This window comes from Homalodisca vitripennis, chromosome 2 (assembly GCF_021130785.1).
Source record: "Homalodisca vitripennis isolate AUS2020 chromosome 2, UT_GWSS_2.1, whole genome shotgun sequence".
NCBI classification, from domain to species: domain Eukaryota; kingdom Metazoa; phylum Arthropoda; class Insecta; order Hemiptera; family Cicadellidae; genus Homalodisca; species Homalodisca vitripennis.
In genome coordinates this window covers 210,344,573-210,368,577 of record NC_060208.1, presented here as the reverse complement: position 1 = coordinate 210,368,577, position 24,005 = coordinate 210,344,573, and the positions used below count along the sequence as shown (strand labels likewise).

General features: G+C 33.2%; 1 protein-coding gene across 1 annotated transcript in view; it reads right to left on the bottom strand.

The window, feature by feature from the left end:
• Window positions 1-1,259: 1,259 nt before the first annotated feature.
• The window catches only part of LOC124355380 (multiple C2 and transmembrane domain-containing protein-like), a 590,080-nt gene continuing 567,334 nt past the window's right edge, over window positions 1,260-24,005 (bottom strand). Inside the window, 6 exon segments of the mRNA XM_046806501.1 lie at window positions 1,260-1,426; window positions 1,428-1,572; window positions 6,914-7,110; window positions 9,050-9,236; window positions 11,820-11,975; window positions 18,652-18,800. Coding sequence (XP_046662457.1) covers window positions 1,277-1,426; window positions 1,428-1,572; window positions 6,914-7,110; window positions 9,050-9,236; window positions 11,820-11,975; window positions 18,652-18,800 — 984 coding nt within the window. The 3' untranslated portion in view covers window positions 1,260-1,276.

Sequence of the window (24,005 nt, the reverse complement as noted above, 5' to 3'; positions counted from 1 at the left end):
CATTAAAGGTTAAGAAACAATAATGCTGCTGCCATTCACTGAGTTTTGTGGTCATTGGACAATATCTTTGGAATCCAAGATAACAACAATGTTCCTTAAAGCTTAGGTGTTCCGTTATAATAGTACAAAAGGCTTAATTTGTAATTTATGGGAATTGATCAGATAGTTCACTAATGGTAAACCTGCGATTGCCTTTTAACGATTTCATCAAGACTAACATATTACCATACCAAAACCATTTTAGAGTTGTTATATAAGGAGTCTACCCACTTAATGGTAGGCCCAATGATTAAAAAATGTAAATTTTTTCGACATTATTGTATTTTCTGAATAAAATACTGATTTTGATACCATTTTTATTGGTCTGCGCTTAGGTTTAGCTTCTTGGAATTCTTAGTGTAAATGTTTGTTGCAATTATTCGAATTCAATACTTTTCTGTGTCACTTTTTTGTGTTATTATCCTTTAATACATTAAAGATAAAAATGAAATTGGTCTTTTATCAGACTCTATATCTGGATTTCGTACTAAAAACATGTCAAGTAATTTTATACAGTGACAGTTCTTTTTTACATTAAACTTATTGTTTTAGCAGTTATTTAGTACTGTATTTCAATGTAAGCTAGCCGATATGCCTAGAAGATCGTAAGGTATTTCAGAATAGACTTGTAAATAAACTTCAATTATCATACACAAAAAACTTTAAATAGCTGCCATTTTTTGCAACATTATATTTCAAAATACATAAGAATATTTTATTACTGCATCTCAGCAAGTTATAGAGTTATGTGGATTGACAAGGAGTCATATACTAAGTATATATATAGGATTTCGGACATTTGCCATCGTTATAGGTTACAAAAGGTATAACACAACATTTCGAGAAGAATTGGAATCTATCTTCTTCATCAGGTGGGGATAGAAGATTCTAATTCTCGAAACGTTGTTTTATACATTTTGTAACCTGTAATGATGGCAAATGTCCGAAATCCTGTTGTCCTTTCAAACCTTCCATCGTCAATAACAAACTTCAAACAAAGAAGTTTAAATAGTTAGCAATAATTTCTCAGTATCTAATGTAGGACAGTAAGAAAACTTGGACATTTTTGGGATTTAGTCAGCTCTGATCCAATATAAACTGAAAATAGAAGTTGGGAACGTCCAAGGAGTCTTATACTCTCTGCTAGTAGCGGAGATGCTAAGAATTTAGAAAACTTTGTACATTCAAATTGGAAACTCCTAACTACCTAGCTCGTCACTATTACTTGAAAAGAGGATTAAAGAGGGCTGGGTCTATTAATTATTTCAAGAAAATTACTTGAACAGTGGACTTTTTTTGTCCGTGGACTACTCACAGGGTTCCAGACAACGTTCATCTCCAGCAGGATCTGAGGAGAGTTTCCCTTGGCCCTACTGTACAGCTTCTTTGTCCTTGAGAGCATACCACCTCTTCTCCCCATTCCTTATCCTCAGACCAGTTGGGATGGCAATCTTGCCCAGGAACTCCACCTTGTGGTCTCTGTCCTCATCATAGACCGTCACCTCGAGCACCGAGTGGATGTCCTTAACATTGCTGCAGACAGAAGCACATTTTCTAAGATAATTGAGAAAAACTACAGGAGCTACATTTTACAAAGGGTGTTAAACTTATCGGCTCATGCAGACATTTTACAAGGCTGGTGGAAACTTCTCTAGAGAGCCATATATCATTTTTAAATGACAGGAGAGGATCTCTAGATGCTCATTTACTACTACTAGTTCAACTCACACTGTGTTTTAAGAGACACAAGGTTTTAAAAAGCAACATCATCTGCTGAATAAAGCACATAAAAGTGTATTATCTGTCTTTATTGAGGCGGATTGTAGCCACAATTATTTATTCGTAACCCTACTAGAACATTTTCAAGAATCAAACAATAACTTAATTATTGAATATCATATAACACACAAAATTAAACTCTTCATTGGATAGAATATTTATGACTAAGTTAAGAAGATTAAAAGTTTCAAAAATAAAATTTCCAAGGTTATATTTTATACATTAAAATGTAGCCTGACTCTGTCTGGGTGACTGATAAAAGATGCTAATCATCTGTAATCTAACCATAAAGACCTTTGCATTTTTAATGCTAGTATAAAGTCCCTTAGATTTGTAATCCAAGAATGTAGATTAGAAGATAACTATGCCAGCTCTACTATGTCTGTGTTCACCATGTTATCAATTTGATAATGTATAAAGATAATTTTTATCTAGAAACACAAAGAAAATATATTACTACATTGATAAACATTTTGACAAATGGTTGGTTATCAATTAGTGTGCTAAAATATTAACATTCTTTTCAATTACCACCATAGTTAATGTGGACCTCAGTAAAATTTACATAAATTAATAAAATACAAAAAAATAAAGAGGTTCTAATGTGTTTGAGTGGAACAAAATACTGCATTCTGGCTAAAAGCGCAAATATGCTCTGGCCCACATGAAAACAATAAAACCACATTTATGTGAGTAAACACTGCAAAAATGAACTGTTGAGAGTTTAATTAGGTCACTGTTTGTGTATCTCTCATCTACAGTGATGGATGGATATTAATAGAAATGGATGGCTGTATTGATTTGACCCAGTATCATCCCACAACACTGAGAGGCAATAAAGCTGCATTAAAAAAGGTTGCAATTGTTAGGCTTTTAGTGAAACCCCTCTTGGCATTTGCTGATGAGCAAAATGTAATTTTTGTCTGTCTGTACGCAGGATGGTCACAGATCCTGGGAAAGGACTATTTTGAAGACATTTTCATAAAAATAATTAATCTCTCTCGTGTTGTAACCATAAAAACTAACCTGTTTGAATTGATTAAAATTTGAGTATTAGTAAATCTTTTCTAAACCGTTTACGTTTCTTTGTATCAAAATAGGAAATCTCTTGTAGCAATATAAAATAAAACCAAGGTGACCCCTCCTGTAAGTCCTGAAAGTACTGGATCCTCTCTGACCCATAATAAATATGAACTAGGTGGCCTCTAGGTTACAATTTAGGGTTAAACTCTACCTCTACTTGCAAGGACGTAGCCAGTGAGGGGGTTCAAAGGGTCCAGACCCCTCAAATTTTCAATTTGTTTAATTCATTTTTTAGTAAATTATTATTATTATTATTTAAATAATTCAGTATTACTGATATGTACTGCTGAAAGATCGTTCTCAACAAAGAAATGGGTCAAGAATTTTTAAGGAACAAAGTGGGGCCTTACTCTCTGTCCACTATGAAAAAATATCAGTTATCTGGATCCCCCCCACATTTTTTCCTGACTACGTTTTTGTCTACATGTGTAGACATTGGTCCAATGGTAGTCCCTGTCTGTAAAAAGGTGACTTTTAATGCATTGGTCTTATGTTTAACCAACGAGAAAAACACGGAATAAACACAGTATAGTATTGTGAATTTTAATCATATTACATTTTTCAGTAAATTATAAAACCATGTGGTAAAATTACTTTTTTGGATTGGTAAATTTCATAAATAAAGCTTGAACATTTTTTAGCTTAACCTCCAATGCAATTGGCTGATCATTAGGCCTACCGAAGTCTATCACTCCAGGGGTTGGAAATATTTCATTTCTATCTCTTTGATTGTCTGTCACAGGATATCTCAAAAATGAATTGACCCATAGTGTCAATATAATTGAAACATTGACAATATTCACAAAAATTACATGAATACAATATTATTTTTACATTCTAGTACACAAATCATACCTGGTAATATTTTTATCTGATGGATAGTATATGAGGCATTATTAATTTAAATTTTGTTACTTATAAAATTTTCTGTCATTTTATTGGCTGAGCATTAGTAAAGCCTAGCACTTGAAAAATGCTGAACAAATTTCATTTCTGTCTGCCTGTCCACATCATATATCTAAAACAAACCTATAGGTTTGAAATTTTGCGTGAAGCTTGAATTCTATACAGGCAACATCGCCTGATGATTCGATGATGGTCCATGTCACTCCATAGCATTTTGTGGGCTTTTGTGAAAATGTTTACATTGGTCTTATGGCAGGGTAACAATGATGGCAACAAGAAAATCATAGAAGAAATAAATTTATAATCAATCCGAATAGAATCATATGAGATTTTAACATGTATTAATAGCAAAAAATGTAGCTATAGACTAAAATTTTTTTGCAACTTCAGCCGAGGCCCAGCAAACCCTGTTACAACACGTGGTGTGGCATACCTTGTCTTAATATTACCTAGCTCATTACATAAATGGAACTCTTTATGGTTGCAAGCTATAATTGGCTTAGTGTATTTTATTATTGATTGTATGATGATTAATGACGATTTGGATTTACAGTTTTCACTCAACACCGTTTACCTATGGGGCACAGAAAATCATCTACAGTTGAACTTTTACAGTTGAATATTCTATGATGTCATATGAAAATTTGATATCCATATAAATTTTGTCTTTAACAATGCATATCAAATGTTAGGTTTTATTATGGGAAATTCAAAGTTTTTTTTCTACCATTGATTCAGTTGAAATGTTGTACAGTTCTTTTGCCAGAAGCAGGTTGGAGTACAGTTCTGTAGTTTGGGATCCATCTTCAATTGGCACTGGCAGTATTTCAGCACTTGAACAAGTAGAAAACAATTTCCTTCTATATTTATATTACAAACAGTTTAACTGTCCTTGTGACCGAGACCTTTCAACGGCGACTCTTAGAAGAATTTTTTCATTTGATACACTTACAACCAGAAGAAACAAATCTGGTCTTACCTTTATTTACAAAATTATTCATGGATTCAACAGACAGTTTATGTTCTTTTAAATAAGATCCAGTTGTTTGTTCCTAGAAGCAACTTGCGCCCATCAATAGCTTTTTTGTCCCCAGATGTAACACAGTCCAACACTATAATTTTTTCATTTCTTTTAAATTTATTTAAGCAGGAGGTAGATGTGTTCAATAACACAGTTGGTGAGCTCAAATCCCAAATTGACAAAGTTTATTGACTTATTATAAAGCAAACCATTCAATTTTAGACTGCCATAAAAATTATTCTTTTGTTTAAATAGATATACTAAGTGTCTGACATGCACAGAGCATTATTTTAGTTTACTAATTTTTGCTTAGTCTAATATTCTTATTTAAGGTATATTTTCCTTTGTACTGAAATGTATTGTATTGTATTTATTTTTATAAAATGTCAAAATAGCTATAAGGTTATTGCATCTGTGGATATTGTGTATATAATTGAAATAAATAAATATAAGAATAATAATAAATCGTAAACTAAAACCCTTTTAAATTTCTTTTATTTCAGACACGTGTTTCGGTATATAAACCATCTTTAGTGTGAACATTAACCTCTAATTAAATAATAAACAAAAACAAATAAATATACACCTGTCGACTATTTAAACAGATGTTAAACTTATATGACACAGTTGTAATTTTGATTAAGATTCTGTGTTTAATATTTTTTCAAAGATAGGATTTGTTTTATTTTTTAAATTGCAATTTAATATGTTGTGAGGATCTTTGTTATAATTTAGATAAATATGTAATTCTTCTTTCGTGTTTAATTTTTCTCCTTTCCTTTCGATATCCAAAATTTCCATGTTATTTTCAATATGTTTGTGAGTTATTGTCCAGTTTCTAATAAATGTTTCAGCGAAATTTGATTTTATTGTAGACATGTTATTTGTTTTCAAAGCTTGTATATGTTCTTTAAACCTTTTATTAAAAATTTCTGCCAGTTTGTCCAATATAATAGCTTTCACAGTCACTACAGTTAATTTTGTATACTCCACATTGTTTGTATAAAATCTTGTTTGTCATCTTTTTGGCTTACTTTGTTTTCAAGTCAATTAGTTTAAACGTGTTATTTCTTGTTTTGTAACTGATGGAAAATTTTGATATTTTGGAAAGGTTTTTTCGAACAGCTTTGTTGATTTTAGTATTGAAAGGTACACATATATATTTTCTGAATTTCATTATTATTAGGATTAGGCCGTATTGTGTTGGTTTTATTGATTTTTCTTGTTTTCTTCTGAATCATTTTGTCTACATAAATGTATCATATAAAATCATCATCCACATTCTGAATCATATTCTAACATAAAGTAACCCTATAATGTGGAGTTCATAACATAACAAATAAATAAAGATTTACACTGTACAAAACACAGTATTGTGATATAATTGCTTTATCAAATGCAACAGTTCATAACATAACAAATAAATAAAGATTTTCACTGTACAAACACAGTATTGTGATATAATTGCTTTATCAAATGCAACAGTGTAATCAGTAGATTGATAGGATTAGGTATCAAAATGCATTCAGCCCCAAGAGGGTCACCCCTAATAACCCTCTTAATCAACACATTTGAGTTGACTGGAAAGAGAGCAGATGTATGTGTGATTAAGTATTCTTCGCAATACAGTTGTTATGACATCCGACATCCAGAGATTATTTACATCTGCAATGCTCAGTGGTGTAACTAAGGGAAGATAAGGGGAATAGAACCTCCCCACAAATATTTAAAAACTAAATAAAATCCTATAACAGCCACGAAAATTCTGTGAAATGCAGTACTGAAATGTTAAAATTACAATAAAGCTAATTTATTTAAGTTCACAGTTATTTGAATTTATTCCTTACCCTCCGGTATGGTGTTCTCGTCAATCAAATTCATCCCCCTCAAAGCCAAGTCTTGTTGCACCAGTGATAATACTGGTAGATAATAATTAAATATATGATTCCTAAACATTGTTCTTTATTCTTTCATATAATTGGCTGTGTAATGTAAGAAGACAGTTTGTGGAAGTTTTGTGTGTTGCTGCTGTTGATTTTCACAGAACCATAAAAATTCAGGCGTATGTAACCGGAAAGCACTTACAAAGTAAATATCTTCTGCCATGAGGGTGTGAGAGTCTTGTACTCTGTCTGCGTCTGAAGACGGGCATTGACGAGTTCCAGCACGCAGAATGGATCAGACTTGCCCCCCAGGTCTGCAGCCGCCAACCCCTGCGCACGGTACACCCGCACCGTCAGATGACCCACATCGCGCAGGTTGTGTAACGTTCTGTGGAATGCCTATAAACATATCAATCAATCAATCAATCAAATATCTTTATTCATTTGAATACATCAAGTGTACAAGAATAGTGTCAAAATGCCATCATAATGGTGGTGATTGAATAACCGATATCTAACTTTCATCAGTTCATGAGCAACAAAATCTCAAATTCAAATAATGAATTTTAAATTTTTAACTATTTTAACATCATTTTTTGTTTTCCTTATTATTTAAAGAGAACTTAGTTCCTTTTTTATCATGGTTTATGACATAAGATGAACTTCTCTCTACCCGTGGGTCTAGCCTGATGGTAATGAGGTTACCTCTGAGAGACGTCTATGAGAAGATGTCATCCAATGCTAAATATGTTGCTGAATGAAATGTTCTTGTTGTACTCTTTCTAGCAGCAAACGGCAGAAACACTAATTACACATATAGCACAGAAAAGTATTAAACTTGTTCCTTTTTTGTGAATTCTGATAGTAATAAAAAGTACAAACATTTTGAATTTAATCGATCCAAGTGAGATCATTACTAGGATATTAAAATGGGTTACAACTGTAAACAAAAAGTTCAGCATGGTAATACTATTGCCAAACACAGAACTGTTATTACCTAAAAAAAATTCTGCAACACATTCCACAGATATATGTAAGGTCTATTCTCCAGTAAAGTCAAAGGCAATAATGAGTACTGTCAAAGTGGTTAATAGTGAAGTTGGGAAAGTTGAAGGGGTTGAAACTCTCTTAAAAAATATAATAGATCTCTTAACTCTAAGAAAAGTTCTAAGATTTCTATTAAAAGTGAGAGTGACATGAAAAAAAGAGGACAGAGGCAGAGAACAATTCTTTCCTAATAATTAAAATCAATTATAGAATCTTTAAAGGTGTTAGAGATTACCTAAATGTTCATGACAGAGTTCAATCTCTTATCATTTTGATAACAGGTATAATCAAGTAAGATAAGCCTTTTGATTTTCTTTTTCTCTTCACCTGCTCTATTGGTTTCTAGTACTGGTATGATAAGCAATTCAAGCTAAGCCAAATATTTCCTTCTAGAAGCCCTTTAACACCAAGAGACAAAAAACCAGAATTAGAAAAGAGCTTCAATTAACAGAATACTCCATGTAACATTAGATGGCAGAGGTGCACTGCCATGAGAAGTAAGTTATCTAAGGTAGCCTAGTTTTTTATCCAAAGTATTCTTAAACTTAAATACCTAGAGATACGTCTTATAATTAAGAATGCCAGGGTCCTTATTTAAATCATGTGATTGTCCGTCCATCTGTCTGTGCTATAACTCTTGATAGAAAGGTCCTAGGAACTTGGAACTTGGTAATTGGTTCTTCTAGGTCAAAGGAAGAACCCTATTGATTCTGAGGTCAAAAAGCCAAAGAGCAGTGCGCCTACTGGTTCTGAGATCAAAAAGCCAAAGAGTAATGTGTTTGTCTCTCTGCCTCTCCTTCTCCCCATCTGTGTGATAAATCTTTATAAAAAAGTCCTGGTACAGGGATTCTTCTTGTCCAAAGGAAGAACTCTATTGATTTTGAAGGTAAAATGTCAAAGAGTAGTGAGTCTGTCAGACAGCAATACAAACGTACTTGTACCTAACTTTGGACCATAGCAGATTCAAGATCTCTAGATCTCTGTGATAATGATATCATTTTTACTGCATTTATTGTTTTAGCATAGTTGGGATCAAGAGAAAATTTCAGACTCTTATTGATTTGTTTACATACCATGAATTTCTAGCCAAAACACAAAATGTGAGAACCCCTATAAACAATGCATATGTGTGTAAAGTCTAAAAAAATCAAAATTAAAAATTTATTGGAAATAAAATAACCTTACATGATTTGTTTAAAGCCAGAAATGTTTTAATGGTACCTTTAGAGATAAAATGATGATCATGAAAGCTATGCTTATTCCAAGACAGTCTGAGGTATTAGATACTCACATATCTCTCCTCTAGAACCTGATGCTCACGAGGGTTCTCTTCGTAGGTTGTGAGGTCAGAGATGGTTTCTGATGCGGTGGTTCCACTGATGGTCAGCAGCAGGAAGATGGTTCCGGCACCTTCATCCAGCTCTTGCTTGATCCGGTGAGTCTTCTCTCTCTCCAGCTGACTCAAGTCTATACTACACCTATAACATCACACCACAGTTGCTGATGGTTTTTTTCACTCAAGCCATATTTAGATCATGAATAAATAGAAGTTATTACCTTGATAAAAACACACAATTAACTGAAGGAGGAGCTCTTCTTATTAGGAAATCTATTTTCTACTATTATATCAAAGAAAACTCACAATTATACAATAACTTTTATACAAGGCCTTTTGACATCAAAGATGCCATCGTCAGGTGTGAATCTACAATTCGAAATAGTATAAATATTTTACAATTTAAAACAATTGTCAGCTGAGTAAAGCTTAATACAAAGTTTCTATAGTTAAAAGGAAAATAGAATAAATATTAATATATGTATCAAAGTTTGGGTCAAAAAGAATTTAGTTATATTTTAAAGGAATGATGAATTTTGAATCGGTCCAAAATCATTGTTTACCATTTTTTTAAAATGTTTTTCATGTATAATGTTTCATAAGCATCGAGTTCTTCCTGTTTATGGACATCTTAATTATGTGAAGCTTTTAAATGTGCGATTTGTTTCTAAAGCATGTTTAGCAATAGCTGATTTTTGAGTATGTCCCTCCCAAAAAAGAGCTGCTTTCTACACCATGATTAGATTACATAGATTACTTACAACTACTTTAAAAAACGATGAGTGCACGAAGAAACTAAGAAATATAAAACGTATAGCAGCTTTAAATGGATAGTAAACAAAATTATTTGACAGTTTATTAAAAAAAAATGAAAGAAGCATTTATCAAAAACATCAAGAACTAATTTAAAAAGTAAACAAGAAGAAAAACTAAATTGGCAATCCATGAGTTCTGGTCCAATTTATAAATAAAGACTTTTATACTATAAAACATAATTACTACATATATTAATATTTATTTTATTTTACTTTTTTATTTTTTTTATTTTACTGTAACTATGCAAATCTTGTATTAAGCTTTACTCAGCTGATAATTGTTTTAAATTGTAAAATATTTATTTCTATTTTGAATTGTTGATTCACACCTGACAAACACAATTAATTTTTAAATATTTTTTGCACAAAACGGAATTTTTTTTAAAAAGGAGAAGCCGATCCCTTTCAAGCCTTATTCTGCCCGCCCTCATGGGCCACTGGCCTGTGCGTGGATCTTATCAAACAGAAAAGGGGGAAAGTCGATACAGTACAGTACTAGGTCGATGGTACTGATAAAAAGTGCAACGGTCTCTGACAGGAGTTAAACCCGCGCTATCTCTAACTCAGACTCAAATTACAACGTCTTAGACCACTCGGCCATCGGCACTCCCATTTTACCTCTCCTTTCTTCTTGAGTTTGTAACCCCTCAAAATCAATTCTTAGAGAGCAACAAATACTTCTTTCTGTTGAGTTGGGATTCAGGTGGAGTCCCTCCCAGAGTCTAATGATTGCGATCTCATTTAGTTCATTACATTTAACATCTTGTATTTAATCGTCAAAGGGTTACATGCTTCTGTTGTTTGGATAGCCAGTATGACCCTGGAAGCAGCCCAATGCTGCTTTGTTACACATGCTGACTGGAATTTATCTGCTGTCTTCATAACATTTGGTAGATCCTGTTTGCTTGAAAATGACTGAACAGCATCATAAGTTTATCTTCTGCTAGCATGTTCATAAGCTCTTCTTGTGCCTCTTGGATCTCATTGCTACCCACTGCAAAGATCAACCCATGTGTACTTTGAAAGTAGAGCTACTACAAAGCTCTGATTTTGTCCTGGGTGTAAACTGTAAACCAAATGTTCTTGTATTCTAGGTAGTAACTGGAACCACTTTTTTAAATTTAATCCCAATATGCTACTTGGTAGTCAAAGTGTATACTGTAACTAGAGCGGTGTTGGAATTTAGGGCATTTTGATTCGAACCATGGTAAATATATTTAAATAATTTATACAAGAGTTTCTGTGGACTATGTAAACAAAATTCTCATTGCTTTACCTACCTATAAAACAAGCAATTGATGATAAACAAAGACTAAGCTGCCCATAAAATCATCTTTGGAGCGATCCTTGTGTCAGACAGTCAACTCCAGTTCTTGGCTCTGATCATCGTAGAGGTGTAGATCAAACTATTTCAGCAAGCTAGTACTTAGTTTCACGTATATCACTTTCTTGCATCTCTTACTGTCTAACTTACATTTAAAACAAACCATTGGTGATAAACACTGACTGACCTACCCATGAAATCATCCTTGGAGCGATCCTTGTCCCAGACAGTCAACTACAGCTCTTGACTCTGATCATCGTAGAGGTGTAGATCAAACTATTCCAGCCATCTGGGGTTTAGTGTCTTCTATACCACTTTGCTTTTGTATTTATTACTGTATAACTTACATTTAAAACAAACCATTGGTGATAAACACTGACTGACCTACCCATGAAATCATCCTTGGAGCTTGGAGCGATCCTTATCCCAGAGTCAACTACAGCTCTTGACTCTGATCATCGTGGAGGTGTAGATGAAACTATTCCAGCCAGCTGGAGTTTAGTGCCTTCTATATCACTTTGCTTTTGTATTTCTCAATGCCTAAATTATGTATAAAACAAGCAATTGATGACAAACAAAGACTAACCTGCCCATGAAATCATCCTTGGAGCGATCCTTGTCCCAGACAGTCAACTCCAGCTCTTGACTCTGATCATCGTAGAGGTGAAGATCAAACTGTTCCAGCCAGCTGGGGTTTAGAGTCTTGTATATCACCTTACTCTTGTATTTTTCACTGCCTAATCTGTATACAAAACAATTATAAAAGTAATTGATCCAAATAGAAGTAGCGTATAGTTATATTAATTTTGGTATCACTAGACAAAGCACTTAAGTATTAGAATCTGTATTAGAAGATATTCCAAATTAATATAGAGTCTAAATTTTAATAATCAAAGTAACTGAATGAGGAGATGGAACAAGATCAGTTGTCCATCAAGATCTTCTTAGCTAAGACAGTTTCAGAAGTAGATATTAGTATCCCAGAAAGGCTAGACGATCAAATACACATTATAAGCAAATCCAAAAAAATCGTAACACATTTCATTCACAGAGTACTTAGTTGAAGATGCTAGGCTGTCTCTTCGAGTACCATCCATCCTAGCCTTTCTGGGAGACTAAAGTCTACAACCAAAGTAATTGTAAGACAATGTGTTTACCACATAATAGATAGACAAAACAGATAATTTCAATCCCAGAAAACCCCAAAACAAATATTCAATAGCAATCAAATCCAAAAATAAGCTTTACATAACTGTAAATAAAATGCCTCAACCCATACTACACTATAATTTTTAACTTGTCAAATACAATGGATTTGTTTGGCTAAACGAAAACACATATTTTCATTCTTTCTTCATTTGTGCCATCATAATCATGAAATAAATAATCCAAAACGCCCTATAAAAATATCTATAAAACTTATAATAGCGGCTGCATTGTACTTGAACGTGAAAAAGCAACAACTATTTTATCAATTTTGAATTTGTTAGTTCTGCAAAACCCAGCGAACAATTTGTAAAGTAACAAAAAGAGCAATATGGTGTCCGAAATAGAATCCCATGAGAGCGATTACGTCATAGAAAGTCAAATACTGAGGAATAGGTATAATTATTTCAAGAACGAATAAGAATTACAACATGAATTTGCAGTATCGCGTTCATTCAATCATGTATTACAGCAATCCAAGATGGCGGCCGAAAATATAAACACAATAAAAAGTGCTTGTTAGTTAGCGTTGTCACTAGCAGTGGTGGTCAGGTGTCGACATCTGAAGAAATGTGCAAAAAAGTAAGGGTAGGGTAATTTAAAAACTCACCCCATATCTACCACTTTATAGTGAATATGGAAAAATTCTTTCTTATTTTATAAGTTTTTGGTGTCTAAATGGAACATTTTAAATAACTTTGTCCAGTATCACCAATATCAAGGGGGAGTACTATAGAAACTCCGCTTAAAAAATAAAAAATAGACCTATTAGAAAATTGTTTTAGGCCGCTACGCAATTTTGGCAAACATTTTTTCTTCGTATTTGTGTTAATACTTGTAATATTAAGGTATCGGGTAGCCAGAGCAGCCCGAAACCCCCCCTCTACACCCCACAACCAACAATGTTGCCAGTTTTTAGTGTTTTTATAAAGAATTACCGACCCGTCTCAGCATCGGGGAACACCTGTTGATCAGCTGGCAACACCGCATGAATGGTACCGGACTATTTTGATGTACAGTAAGCTTCCTCTAATAATCGACACTAATTTACAGGGGAGTTGTGAGACAACAGCTGTACACGTGTTCATTTCAACATTACTTGCTCGTAAATTTTATATATATATATATATATATATATATATATATATCAATTATTAAACTTCTTGATACAAAGTTCCTTTAATATTTCGGGCTTTTTGCCGTTTTCAAAAAGGTATAATACAAAATAACAATACAGCAACAAAATTTACAAAAGTAAATAAATAAAAACTGACATAAATAAATAAACAAGAATTTTTGAACATGTGGTTAACACCAAAGAGAAATAAATAATATCATGAACAGAGAATGAATTTAGAAAAGTAATTTAGAAAAAATAATATATAATAAAAACAATTGATCATTTCATCTTTTATTCAGACCAAAGGGTACTTTTGATTTTAATATTAACTGATGTGCCTGTTCTAAATTTTCTAAGTCAATTTTGTTTCTATCTTCGGGTACTTTGCAAATACCTGTCAGTGCATAACATTGTTCAAAATTTTGTTGGTGGCCTAATGCGTGTTGTGAAACCAATTTTTCATCCTGTTTTTTAGACGAACAACGATGATTATTCATTCTTATGTGCAATGGATTTGTTGTCAATCCAATATAATCCATTGCACAATTTTTACATGTTAATTGGTAAATTACATTTTTACTTTTGCAATTAATTTCTCCTCTAATAAGGTAAGTTTTCTTTGTATTACTACTGGTGAAAAAATTGGACGATTTTATAATTTTGCAAGTATTACATCGTTTGTCTTTTACAGGGTTGACACTTAAAATTTTTCTTCTTTTCTGAATTTTGAATGTCAGTAGGTGGCAATTTGGGCCGTACCAGAAGATTTTTTAGGTTAGTATTTCTACGAAACACTAGCCTGGGTGGTTTTGAAAATAAGTTTTTAGTAATTGGTGAAGATTCAAGAATTTTGTGTGCCGTTTCTTAGAATATTGTTTGTTTTATATAAACCAGGAAAATATTTTGTTATAAATTTTACGTCATCATTTTTTTGGGTTTTATTAACATTAGAGTGTTTAATTTGATTATTTATAAATTTTGAAGGATATTTTCTTTTTACAAATGCATTTCCAAGTTTTTCTAGATAATTTTGAAAATCTGCACTATCAGTACATAATTTTTTGGCCCTAGCTGATAAACCCTTTGGTACTGATTTTTTGACATGTACAGGATGGCAGCTGTTGAAATGTAGATAATCCATTGTGTTACTGTCTTTAATATGAATTTTTGTTTTGAGAAATCCAGATTTAATAAAAACATCTACATCCAAGAATGTTATGATTTCTTTAGAAAATTTCCAGGTAAATTTCAAAATCGAGAATTTGTTTAGATTTTCCAAAAATTCTTTTAAATTTTCAAAGCTATTATTCCAAATCATAAAAATATCGTCAATGAATCTCAACCATACAAGAGGTTTGTAGGATTGAGAATTCAAAAAAATCTTCTTCTAATTTTGCCATAAATAGATTAGCATACGCAGGTGCCATCCTGGTGCCCATAGCTGTTCCATTAATTTGGAGGTAATTTTTATCTTGAAATTTAAAGTTGTTCATAGTTAAAATAAAATTAAGTAATGTCATTATAAATTTTGTGCTGGGACTGGCTTGCTTAGGTCTAGTGGTTAAAAAACTATGTATTGCTTCTTCGCCCAAACTGTGAGGAATGTTTGTGTATAGAGACTGGACATCAATGGTAACCATAATTGCATCGCTGGGAATGGGTTGCTTCATTTCATTCAATCTTTCGATGAAGTGATCGGTGTTCTTGATGTGTGACTTCAAATTTTTCACCATTGGCTGCAAAATGTCGTCGCAAAGCTGGAGATTCTTTCTGTTGGAGAACCATAACCCGAAACTATCGGTCTCCCTGGTGGTGGCCTTGTTTCCTTATGAATTTTAGGCAAAATATAGAAAACAGGGGTTCTTGGTACATCAGGAGTTAGGAGAGCTAAAGTTTCTTGACTTATATCTTCTTTTGGTCCCTCAACTGCGAGAAATTGCTTAATATCATTGTTAAAACGTTCAGTTGGGTCGTATTCGATTTGCTTGTAAAATTTTGTATCATTTAATTGTTTATTAATTTCAAAAAATATAATCATCGAGATCTAGAAGTACTATTGTGTTGCCCTTATCTGCTGGTAAAATTATTATGTCTTTATTATTCCTAAGAGATGTGATAGCTTTTCTTTCTCCTGCTGTTAAATTGTCATTACTCTTTAAGGAATCCGTGAATTCATGATGTGACAAATTCGATAATATGACATTTATGAACTGTTTCGATCGGATGATCAGGAGGTAGATTAGGAGGGGTCCAATTTGACTTCGGTTTGAACTTAGCAACTGAATTTGGGATTTTATTATCATTCATTGTGTTTTGTAGAAAATGAAACTTTAGCCTTATATTACGCGCAAAAGCGAGGGCATCAGCAAGAAAATCCATGTGTGATTGAACTTTGGTGTTGGTGAGAAAGTTAATCCTTTGGATAAAACAGAAACTTCTTCGGAATTCAGATCATATTTGGAAAGGTTAAGTATGTTAGAAGCTACCATGCAATTTTGTTCGTTGTTTTTATCTACAGTTTTTGTCCACACTAGAAAATCACAGTGAAATGTTCTGCCCAATTGTCTTGTAGTATCGTTTTTGGAGATTATGTTGATAGTCTCTGGTGGATCAGTTTTTATGTTTACATCTTTATAACTGTAGCTATATTTTAAATTGACCTTATTCGGTTCAGTTGTGTTCATATAAAGGTTACTGAGTTTTTTGTAAAGTTGTTCAAGTTTAGTTTTCATTAGATGGTTACATTCTAGTAATATGTTATTTACAAACTCCGGTTCATCTCTAAGAAGCTCCAACAGAGAACAAAGTTTGTTACTATGTTCTTTAGATAAATTTTTGTATAATCCAAGAGCAAAAACTAGTGAGTTGAAAACTAGTTTGTCTTGCGAAAGAAAATACATCAATTTCTTAATTCAATTGGAAAAGCAAACACAGGAAATTTAGGCTGTAAACCTTTAGGTGTCAAGCCAAGATTCAAACAGACTGTAAGAAAAGCAATCTTACAATTCAACATGACAATTTTGATAGCGTGGTATCTAAACTGGCTAGGTATACTGTGAAAATTTTGAGTTCTTCTGTTCATGATTACCAAATGTTATTTAAAGTAGAAAGTAGAAGTCTCTTACCAAAAGGCTTTTCTATTCACTTCGTACACTGAATTCTCAATCCTACAAACCTCTTGTATGGTTGAGATTCATTGACGATATTTTTATGATTTGGAATAATAGCTTTGAAAATTTTAAAAGAATTTTTGGAAAATCTAAACAAATTCTCGATTTTGAAATTTACCTGGAAATTTTCTAAAGAAATCATAACATTCTTGGATGTAGATGTTTTTTATTAAATCTGGATTTCTCAAACAAAAATTCATATTAAAGACAGTAACACAATGGATTATCTACATTTCAAACAGCTGCCATCCTGTACATGTCAAAAAATCAGTACCAAAAGGGTTTATCAGCTAGGGCCAAAAAATTATGTACTGATAGTGCAGCAGATTTTCAAAAATTATCTAGAAAAACTTGGAAATGCATTTTGTAAAAAGAAAATATCCTTCAAAATTTATAAATAATCAAAATTAAACACTCTAATGTTAATAAAACCCAAAAAAATGATGACGTAAAATTTATAACAAAATATTTTCCTGGTTTATATAAAAAACAAACAATATTCTAAGAACGGCACACAAAATTCTTGAATCTTCACCAATTACTAAAAAACTTATTTTCAAAACCACCCAGGCTAGTGTTTCGTAGAAATACTAACCTAAAAAATCTTCTGGTACGGCCCAAATTGCCACCTACTGACATTCAAAATTCAGAAAAGAAGAAAAATTTTAAGTGTCAACCTTGTAAAGACAAACGATGTAATACTTGCAAAATTATAAAATCGTCCAATTTTTTCACCAGTAGTAATACAAAGAAAACTTACCTTATTAGAGGGAGAAATTAATTGCAAAAGTAAAAATGTAATTTACCAATTAACATGTAAAAAATTGTGCAATGGATTATATTGGATTGACAACAAATCCATTGCACATAAGAATGAATAATCATCGTTGTTCGTCTAAAAAACAGGAATGAAAAATTGGTTTCACAACACGCATTAGGCCACCAACAAAATTTTGAACAATGTTATGCACTGACAGGTATTTGCAAAGTACCCGAAGATAGAAACAAAATTGACTTAGAAAATTTAGAACAGGCACATCAGTTAATATTAAAATCAAAAGTACCCTTTGGTCTGAATAAAAGATGAAATGATCAATTGTTTTTATTATATATTATTTTTTCTAAATTACTTTTCTAAATTCATTCTCTGTTCATGATATTTATTTATTTCTCTTTGGTGTTATACCACATGTTCAAAAATTCTTGTTTATTTATTTATGTCAGTTTTTATTTATTTACTTTTGTAAATTTTGTTGCTGTATTGTTATTTTGTATTATACCTTTTTGAAACGGCAAAAAGCCGAAATATTAAAGGAACTTTGTATCAAGAAGTTTAATAATTGATATATATATATATATATATATATATATATATATATATATATATATATATATATATTGTAATACACACAATCATTACGAACATTTTGTATGTATTTTTTTCACAGAGAAAGTTTATATGCTATGCCCATTGATGTAACTCGCCACCAGGCAACGCTTCAAAAGATACAGTACTAGCTTTAAAACCGCCTGCAGATTATAAACTGCAATTACGAGACAGTTGCGTATAATAAATAGCCAAACAATATTTGAAGGCGCTAAGTTATGATATATATTTGTCTTTAAAATAAAGTTCTGGTTAAACATAAAGCTTGAGTGTTAGACGACTATAAGAAAGTACATGTAAGTGTACAATGGCTAAAATATAAACTTTTGACAGATTTTATTGATCGTGGCAAGAATATAAAGTCTACTTCGACGTTAAAAATATAAGTAACTTGAACCAGATGTGCTCTTATACGGGCAAAACTTACGAAAAGCGTGCGGAGCCACGGGAAACGACTAGTTTATCATAAAAAAAATATGGCTTCAGAAATAGGCTTCAAGAAATGGGTCAATAGGTGTGAGACGGTAAAACTGACCTAAACTTGACGTAGGGATCACTGAAGCCATCGATGTCCATGGGGAGAAGGTTCTTGCCCTCTACCAGGACTATGGTCACCACCGAGCTCCAGATCTGACTCTTGAGTCTACGGTTGATGTCGGAGATCTTTCCGCTTCTTTGGAAGTACTGGAAAACCAAAAAAAGGAAGATTATGAGCTTTTGAAAAAACGCATCAGTATGGTATATCCAATGAACGAAAATATGATGGTCTTCAATTATACAAGAGACACCAATCAGAATTTTAAATACTATTGTGACGTGCAGTATCTGAATCTTTAAGCCGAACCATTTAAAGTATGCAAACATAATCAAATAAACATCCTACAATCTTAGTTCCTAAAATTGAACTGCCTGTTTTCACTACGTCGAAACATTGCTTAAAGTAAAGTAAAAGTAAATTAAAGATGATATTATTTTACCAGTCGACAGTTAGGGCTATGAAACCCTCTCTACCACAACCTGAGACCAACGGCCTTTCAATAAATATGAAGGTAATAAAGATTAGACAAGAAGGAAAATAAATGTGGCACAGTTGGTCATTAATAGAAAAATATAACCATAAATATCATAAAATATTACTACATTAATTAAGCAATTCTGGAAATATCTCGACTGTTTATGACGCTAATAACAATGAACACAGTAGAAATCCCTGAGAGAGATGCAACAAAAGAAAGAGTTGGAGCGAACATTAGTTTCCAAAGATATTAAACAATGCATGTCCCAGATATCACCTTAACTCCACAATATAAACGAGGGAGGATTGTGTAAGTATATCGCGTTGAAACATTAATAAATTAAGCTGTAATATGTCCGCACTTTGTTAAGTTTTTTTCTATAGTTTGTGCTTTATAAAACATAAATACATATTGTAAAGTAACTAATGTAATAACTAACTCAGAATATTCCAGAACATATTATATTAATATATGGTTGTATATTAAACATCATTATAATCATGTAAATCAGATACACTGAATATCAAAAAGATCTCAGTTTAGTGAAGCAATTAAAATAAATAAATCTAATGATCCTTATTAACCTTAAATGTGATACACCGTAAAGAAGAACTACCCCTCCATATTGGAGAAAGGTCGGTATATTAATATTTTACTTACAAAATACTAATACAAACGCTATGTATAACTATAACATTTTTATATGGTTTATTCCTTGTGCATTTTTTGTAAACTTCTCCTTTTCTATTATTGAGTTGTTGATTCGTCAGCTTGGAAAGTTGATTATAGGTGAGGGGTTCTGATATTTAATGGCTGTAATTGTTTGCTGTTATATAATCACTCTTTTAAAAATATTGTTCACCTTTTCCTTTTAATATAATGAGCCAACATTATATCCTATTCCAGTATTGCCGTAGATATTTTGTATGCCGATGTTTAGCATGGATCTCCACCTAATTTATTATTATTAGCTTGGGTTTGTTTGTAATTTTGGTATCTTTTGCGTGTTATTTATACTAATAAACAATTTATAATTATTTATACAATCGAGTGCCTGTTACAATCGCTTGTTACATTATTTAGTCGTTCTACAGTACAAATTCCGCCATAACACGGTTATTGTAAATTACAGAATTGTAAAAGAGTAGACCGTTGAATAAAAACTGCAATAAATGTAATGTTTTAACTTTAAGGGCCCTTAAAAACGTACTATAGTTGTTATAAATCATAGCAACATTGGAGAGACAAACTAGGCATTAAAAAAAGAAAAAAGTTAATATCTACTACACAATAAAGTTTGACCTGAACTCCAGTGATGTAACTTCATGAGACACCACGAAAATAACTGTTTTATAAACTGGAATCTCTTCGTCTACACCACTTTCGAGGATCCGCCATAGTGGAGGTTTTCCGTATTTCTTCAAAGTGAACTTAAGAACACCACAACCGAGTACTACCAGAATTATTGCAGATGACGTAGCTATGGTGTGGAAGCGGTAGATTCAATGCGAATTGTTGATTTAGCTTCCAGTTCACCCTTCCTCTTACGTGCAGCATCTGATATCTGATTGTGCACCTGATGAGACAATGAGAATACCTCCTCACCGAATTGCATCTAATTTTTAATATGTCTGGGGTGTTTCTCTGAATGTCGAAATGTATTGGTGGGTTTTCGTGTTAAAACTTCTTCTTCTTCGTCGCGGGACTGTTTTTGGATCTCTCAGACGTATAACATTTCTTCAATTTTCAGGAGTCAAGTCTACGTCACAACATATTTTGTATTTAAGTGATTCTCAAGAAAGAATCCCTCTAAAGATGTAAGCTTAAATTGTCGTCAGTCAGCAGTGTGGAATTGTGTTAAATAAATCGCCCGCATAGTAAAGAACAAAATCAACACATATTCAGGGACGGTCTGTACGAGGTGCGATTCCAAAAATCAGTGCAGAGGAAGAAAATCTTGGGAGTACACATGCACTACTTTCAAAGATCGTAACGAACTTTGAATAGTTCCATCGCCAACCGCCCATTAAGAATGGTGTCTTGTATTGAAGGCATAGACTGCAGCATACCTGCAAAAATGTGCTAGATACTCACACTAAGAGCAAAAGTATGTTACTTTATGTAATTATAAATATATAAAGCGTGAGAACAAATGAACATAGTTAGAATTGAGCTTCCCATTGCATAAGTTGAAATTTAACCTGAAACACAGGTGGAAAGTTGGAGAGCTTTGATCCTGCAATGAGCAAAACAGATGAACAAAACTGTCTCAAAAAACTGCATTTTATGTTGTTATTATCCTGTCATTACAGTGGCGATTTTTAATCAAGTGTATTAGAGTAATGCAGCAGCAGGTTATTGAGAACGCACGGCAATGTTGCCTTTATTAAGGGCAGCAGCGTGAACAATGAACCAAGTTAAATTGCTCCCATCGCATTAGTTGAAAGTTTACTGAACCAGGAAGAAAAGTTGGAGAGTTTTGTCTGCAAATATGAACAAAACAGATGAACAAAACTGCATTTAATTTGTATTAACCTGTCATATACAGTGATTATCCAATTGTAATAGAGTAAAGCAGCAGCAGGTATTGAAACGACCGGCAATGTTACTTTATTTAAGGCACAGCGTGAGCAAGAAACCAAGTAAATTGCTTTCCCATCGCATTATTGAAATTTACTGGAACCAGGAAGAAAGTATGGAGAGCTTTGGTGCCTGCTATGAACATAACAGAAGAACAAAACTGCATTTTTATGGTTGTAATTATCCTGTCAATACAGTATTATCAAGTTAATAGAGTATTTTGGCAAGATGATGAGTGTATAAGAGGATTAGTGTAGGGTGTTTATATAGGGGGGGGGGGGGTTGTTGGGGGTGTATTGTGGTATTTTGCTGAAATTAGCGTTAGTGGGGTTTGGGTTAGGTTGGTTTTTAAAGGGGTGTGATTTGTAATGACTATTGGGTTATTTTTATGTTGTTAAAAATACGCTTTGGGTGGTGGGTGGTTGATGGTATGTATGGGGTGGTGATTGGGTTATTTAGGTAGATATGATAAGGGTTGGTTTAAGAGGAATGGGTGGGGTGGGGTGGATATGAGGGTTATTGGGGTTTACTTGGTTTGTTATGAATGGGGATGGTGGGGATTGGGTATGGGGATATGGGGGTTTTTGGTGAGATGTGGGGAAGTAATTGTGATTTTATGTGGTTATTTTTAGATGGGGTAGGGTGGTTTGTGAATGGATGTTATGGGGTGGTTGATTGGGTAGGTGTGGTTGGATGATCGGATGTAGGGTATAGTGATGATTGGTGTTGTGGGTGGATATGGGAGGTTATTTGTTATAAATGGGGTTTGTGAGAAATTGGATGGTGTGGTTTGGGATAGGTTTATGGGATTGGTTAGGGGGGAAGGGATTTGGGTTATTTTATGTGTTTATTTTAGGATGGATTGGGATTGAAGTGGGGGGTGGTGAGTGTATGGGTGGGAGGATGAATGGGGTTGTGGTTGGATGGAAGATGTGTGTAATGGTATAATAGAGGATGTGGGTGGTGGGAAATGGGACGTGTTATTTTAATGTGGTTTGTGGGAGGAATAGAGTTGGGTTTTGGTATGTTGGTGTTGTGTGGTGTTGATGGGGAGAGGTTTGGTGATTTTAAGTGTAAATTTAGGGATTGGAGTGGGGTTGAGTGGATGGGTTTGGGGTGGTGAATGTGTTTTAGTGGAAAGATATGGTGGGTTTTTTTTTGAATGATTGGATAGTGGTGTGATGGGAAATGAGGGTTCTTTGTTACAATGATTGATATGCTTTCCACTGGGATTTTGTTGATAATTTACACAAATACAGGTGGAAAGTTGGAGAGCTTTGGCCTGCAAAGGAACTATAAAGATGAAAAAAACAGATGAACAAATCTGGCATTCTATGTTGTTAGGTTAGCCTGTATTTTACTGGGAGATGATCATGTGTAATAGATTATGCACGCACAGGTAAGTGATTCGAGCTGCAATGTTATTTTGATTAGGGCACAGCGTGAACAAAGAAACAGTTATATTGCGTCCCATCATTAGTGGAAATTTTTACTGAAACAGGTGGAAAGTTGGAGAGGCTGTTGTCCCTGAAATGAAGCAAAACAGATGAACAAAACGGCTTTCTATGTGCGTATTATATTTTCATTGTAGGGTATTACAAGTGTCTAAAAGGAATGGCACATCAGTATTGTTAAAACGACGGCAAACACTTTACTTTATTAACGGACACAGCGGGAACAAGTTAACCAAGTTTAAATTTCTTTCCCATCGCTATTAGTTGAATATTTACTTAATTTAGGTGAAATATTAGGAAGCTGTTGCTCGAAATACTAAAACAGATTGAACACGAAAACAACATTCTATTTGTATATCTTTTCATTGTAGTAGGATTATCAAGTGAATAGAGTAATGCTGCAGGCAGGTGTTGAAACGAAGCGGCATGTTACTTTATTAAGGGCACAGCGTGAACAAGGAAACCAAGTTAATTTGCACTCCATCTGCATAGTTTGAAATTTACTGAAACCGGAAGAAAGTTGGAGAGATTTGTCCTGCAAATGAACAAAACAGCATGATCAAAACTGAATTTTATATTGATAATTAGAACAGGTCATTCCTGTGGTATTATCATTGAAAGTAGAGTAATGGCAGCAGCAGGCTTATTGAAAGAGCGCAATGTGGCTTTATTAAGGGCACAGCGGGAACACGAAACCAAGTTAAATTGCTTCCCATCGCATTAGTTCATATTAACATGAACCAGGAAGAAAGTTCGAAACCTTTACTCGATAATAGCAAAACAGAAAAAAACAAGTGAGCTACTGTTCATCGATTGTGTTATCCAGCAATAGTAGTTTA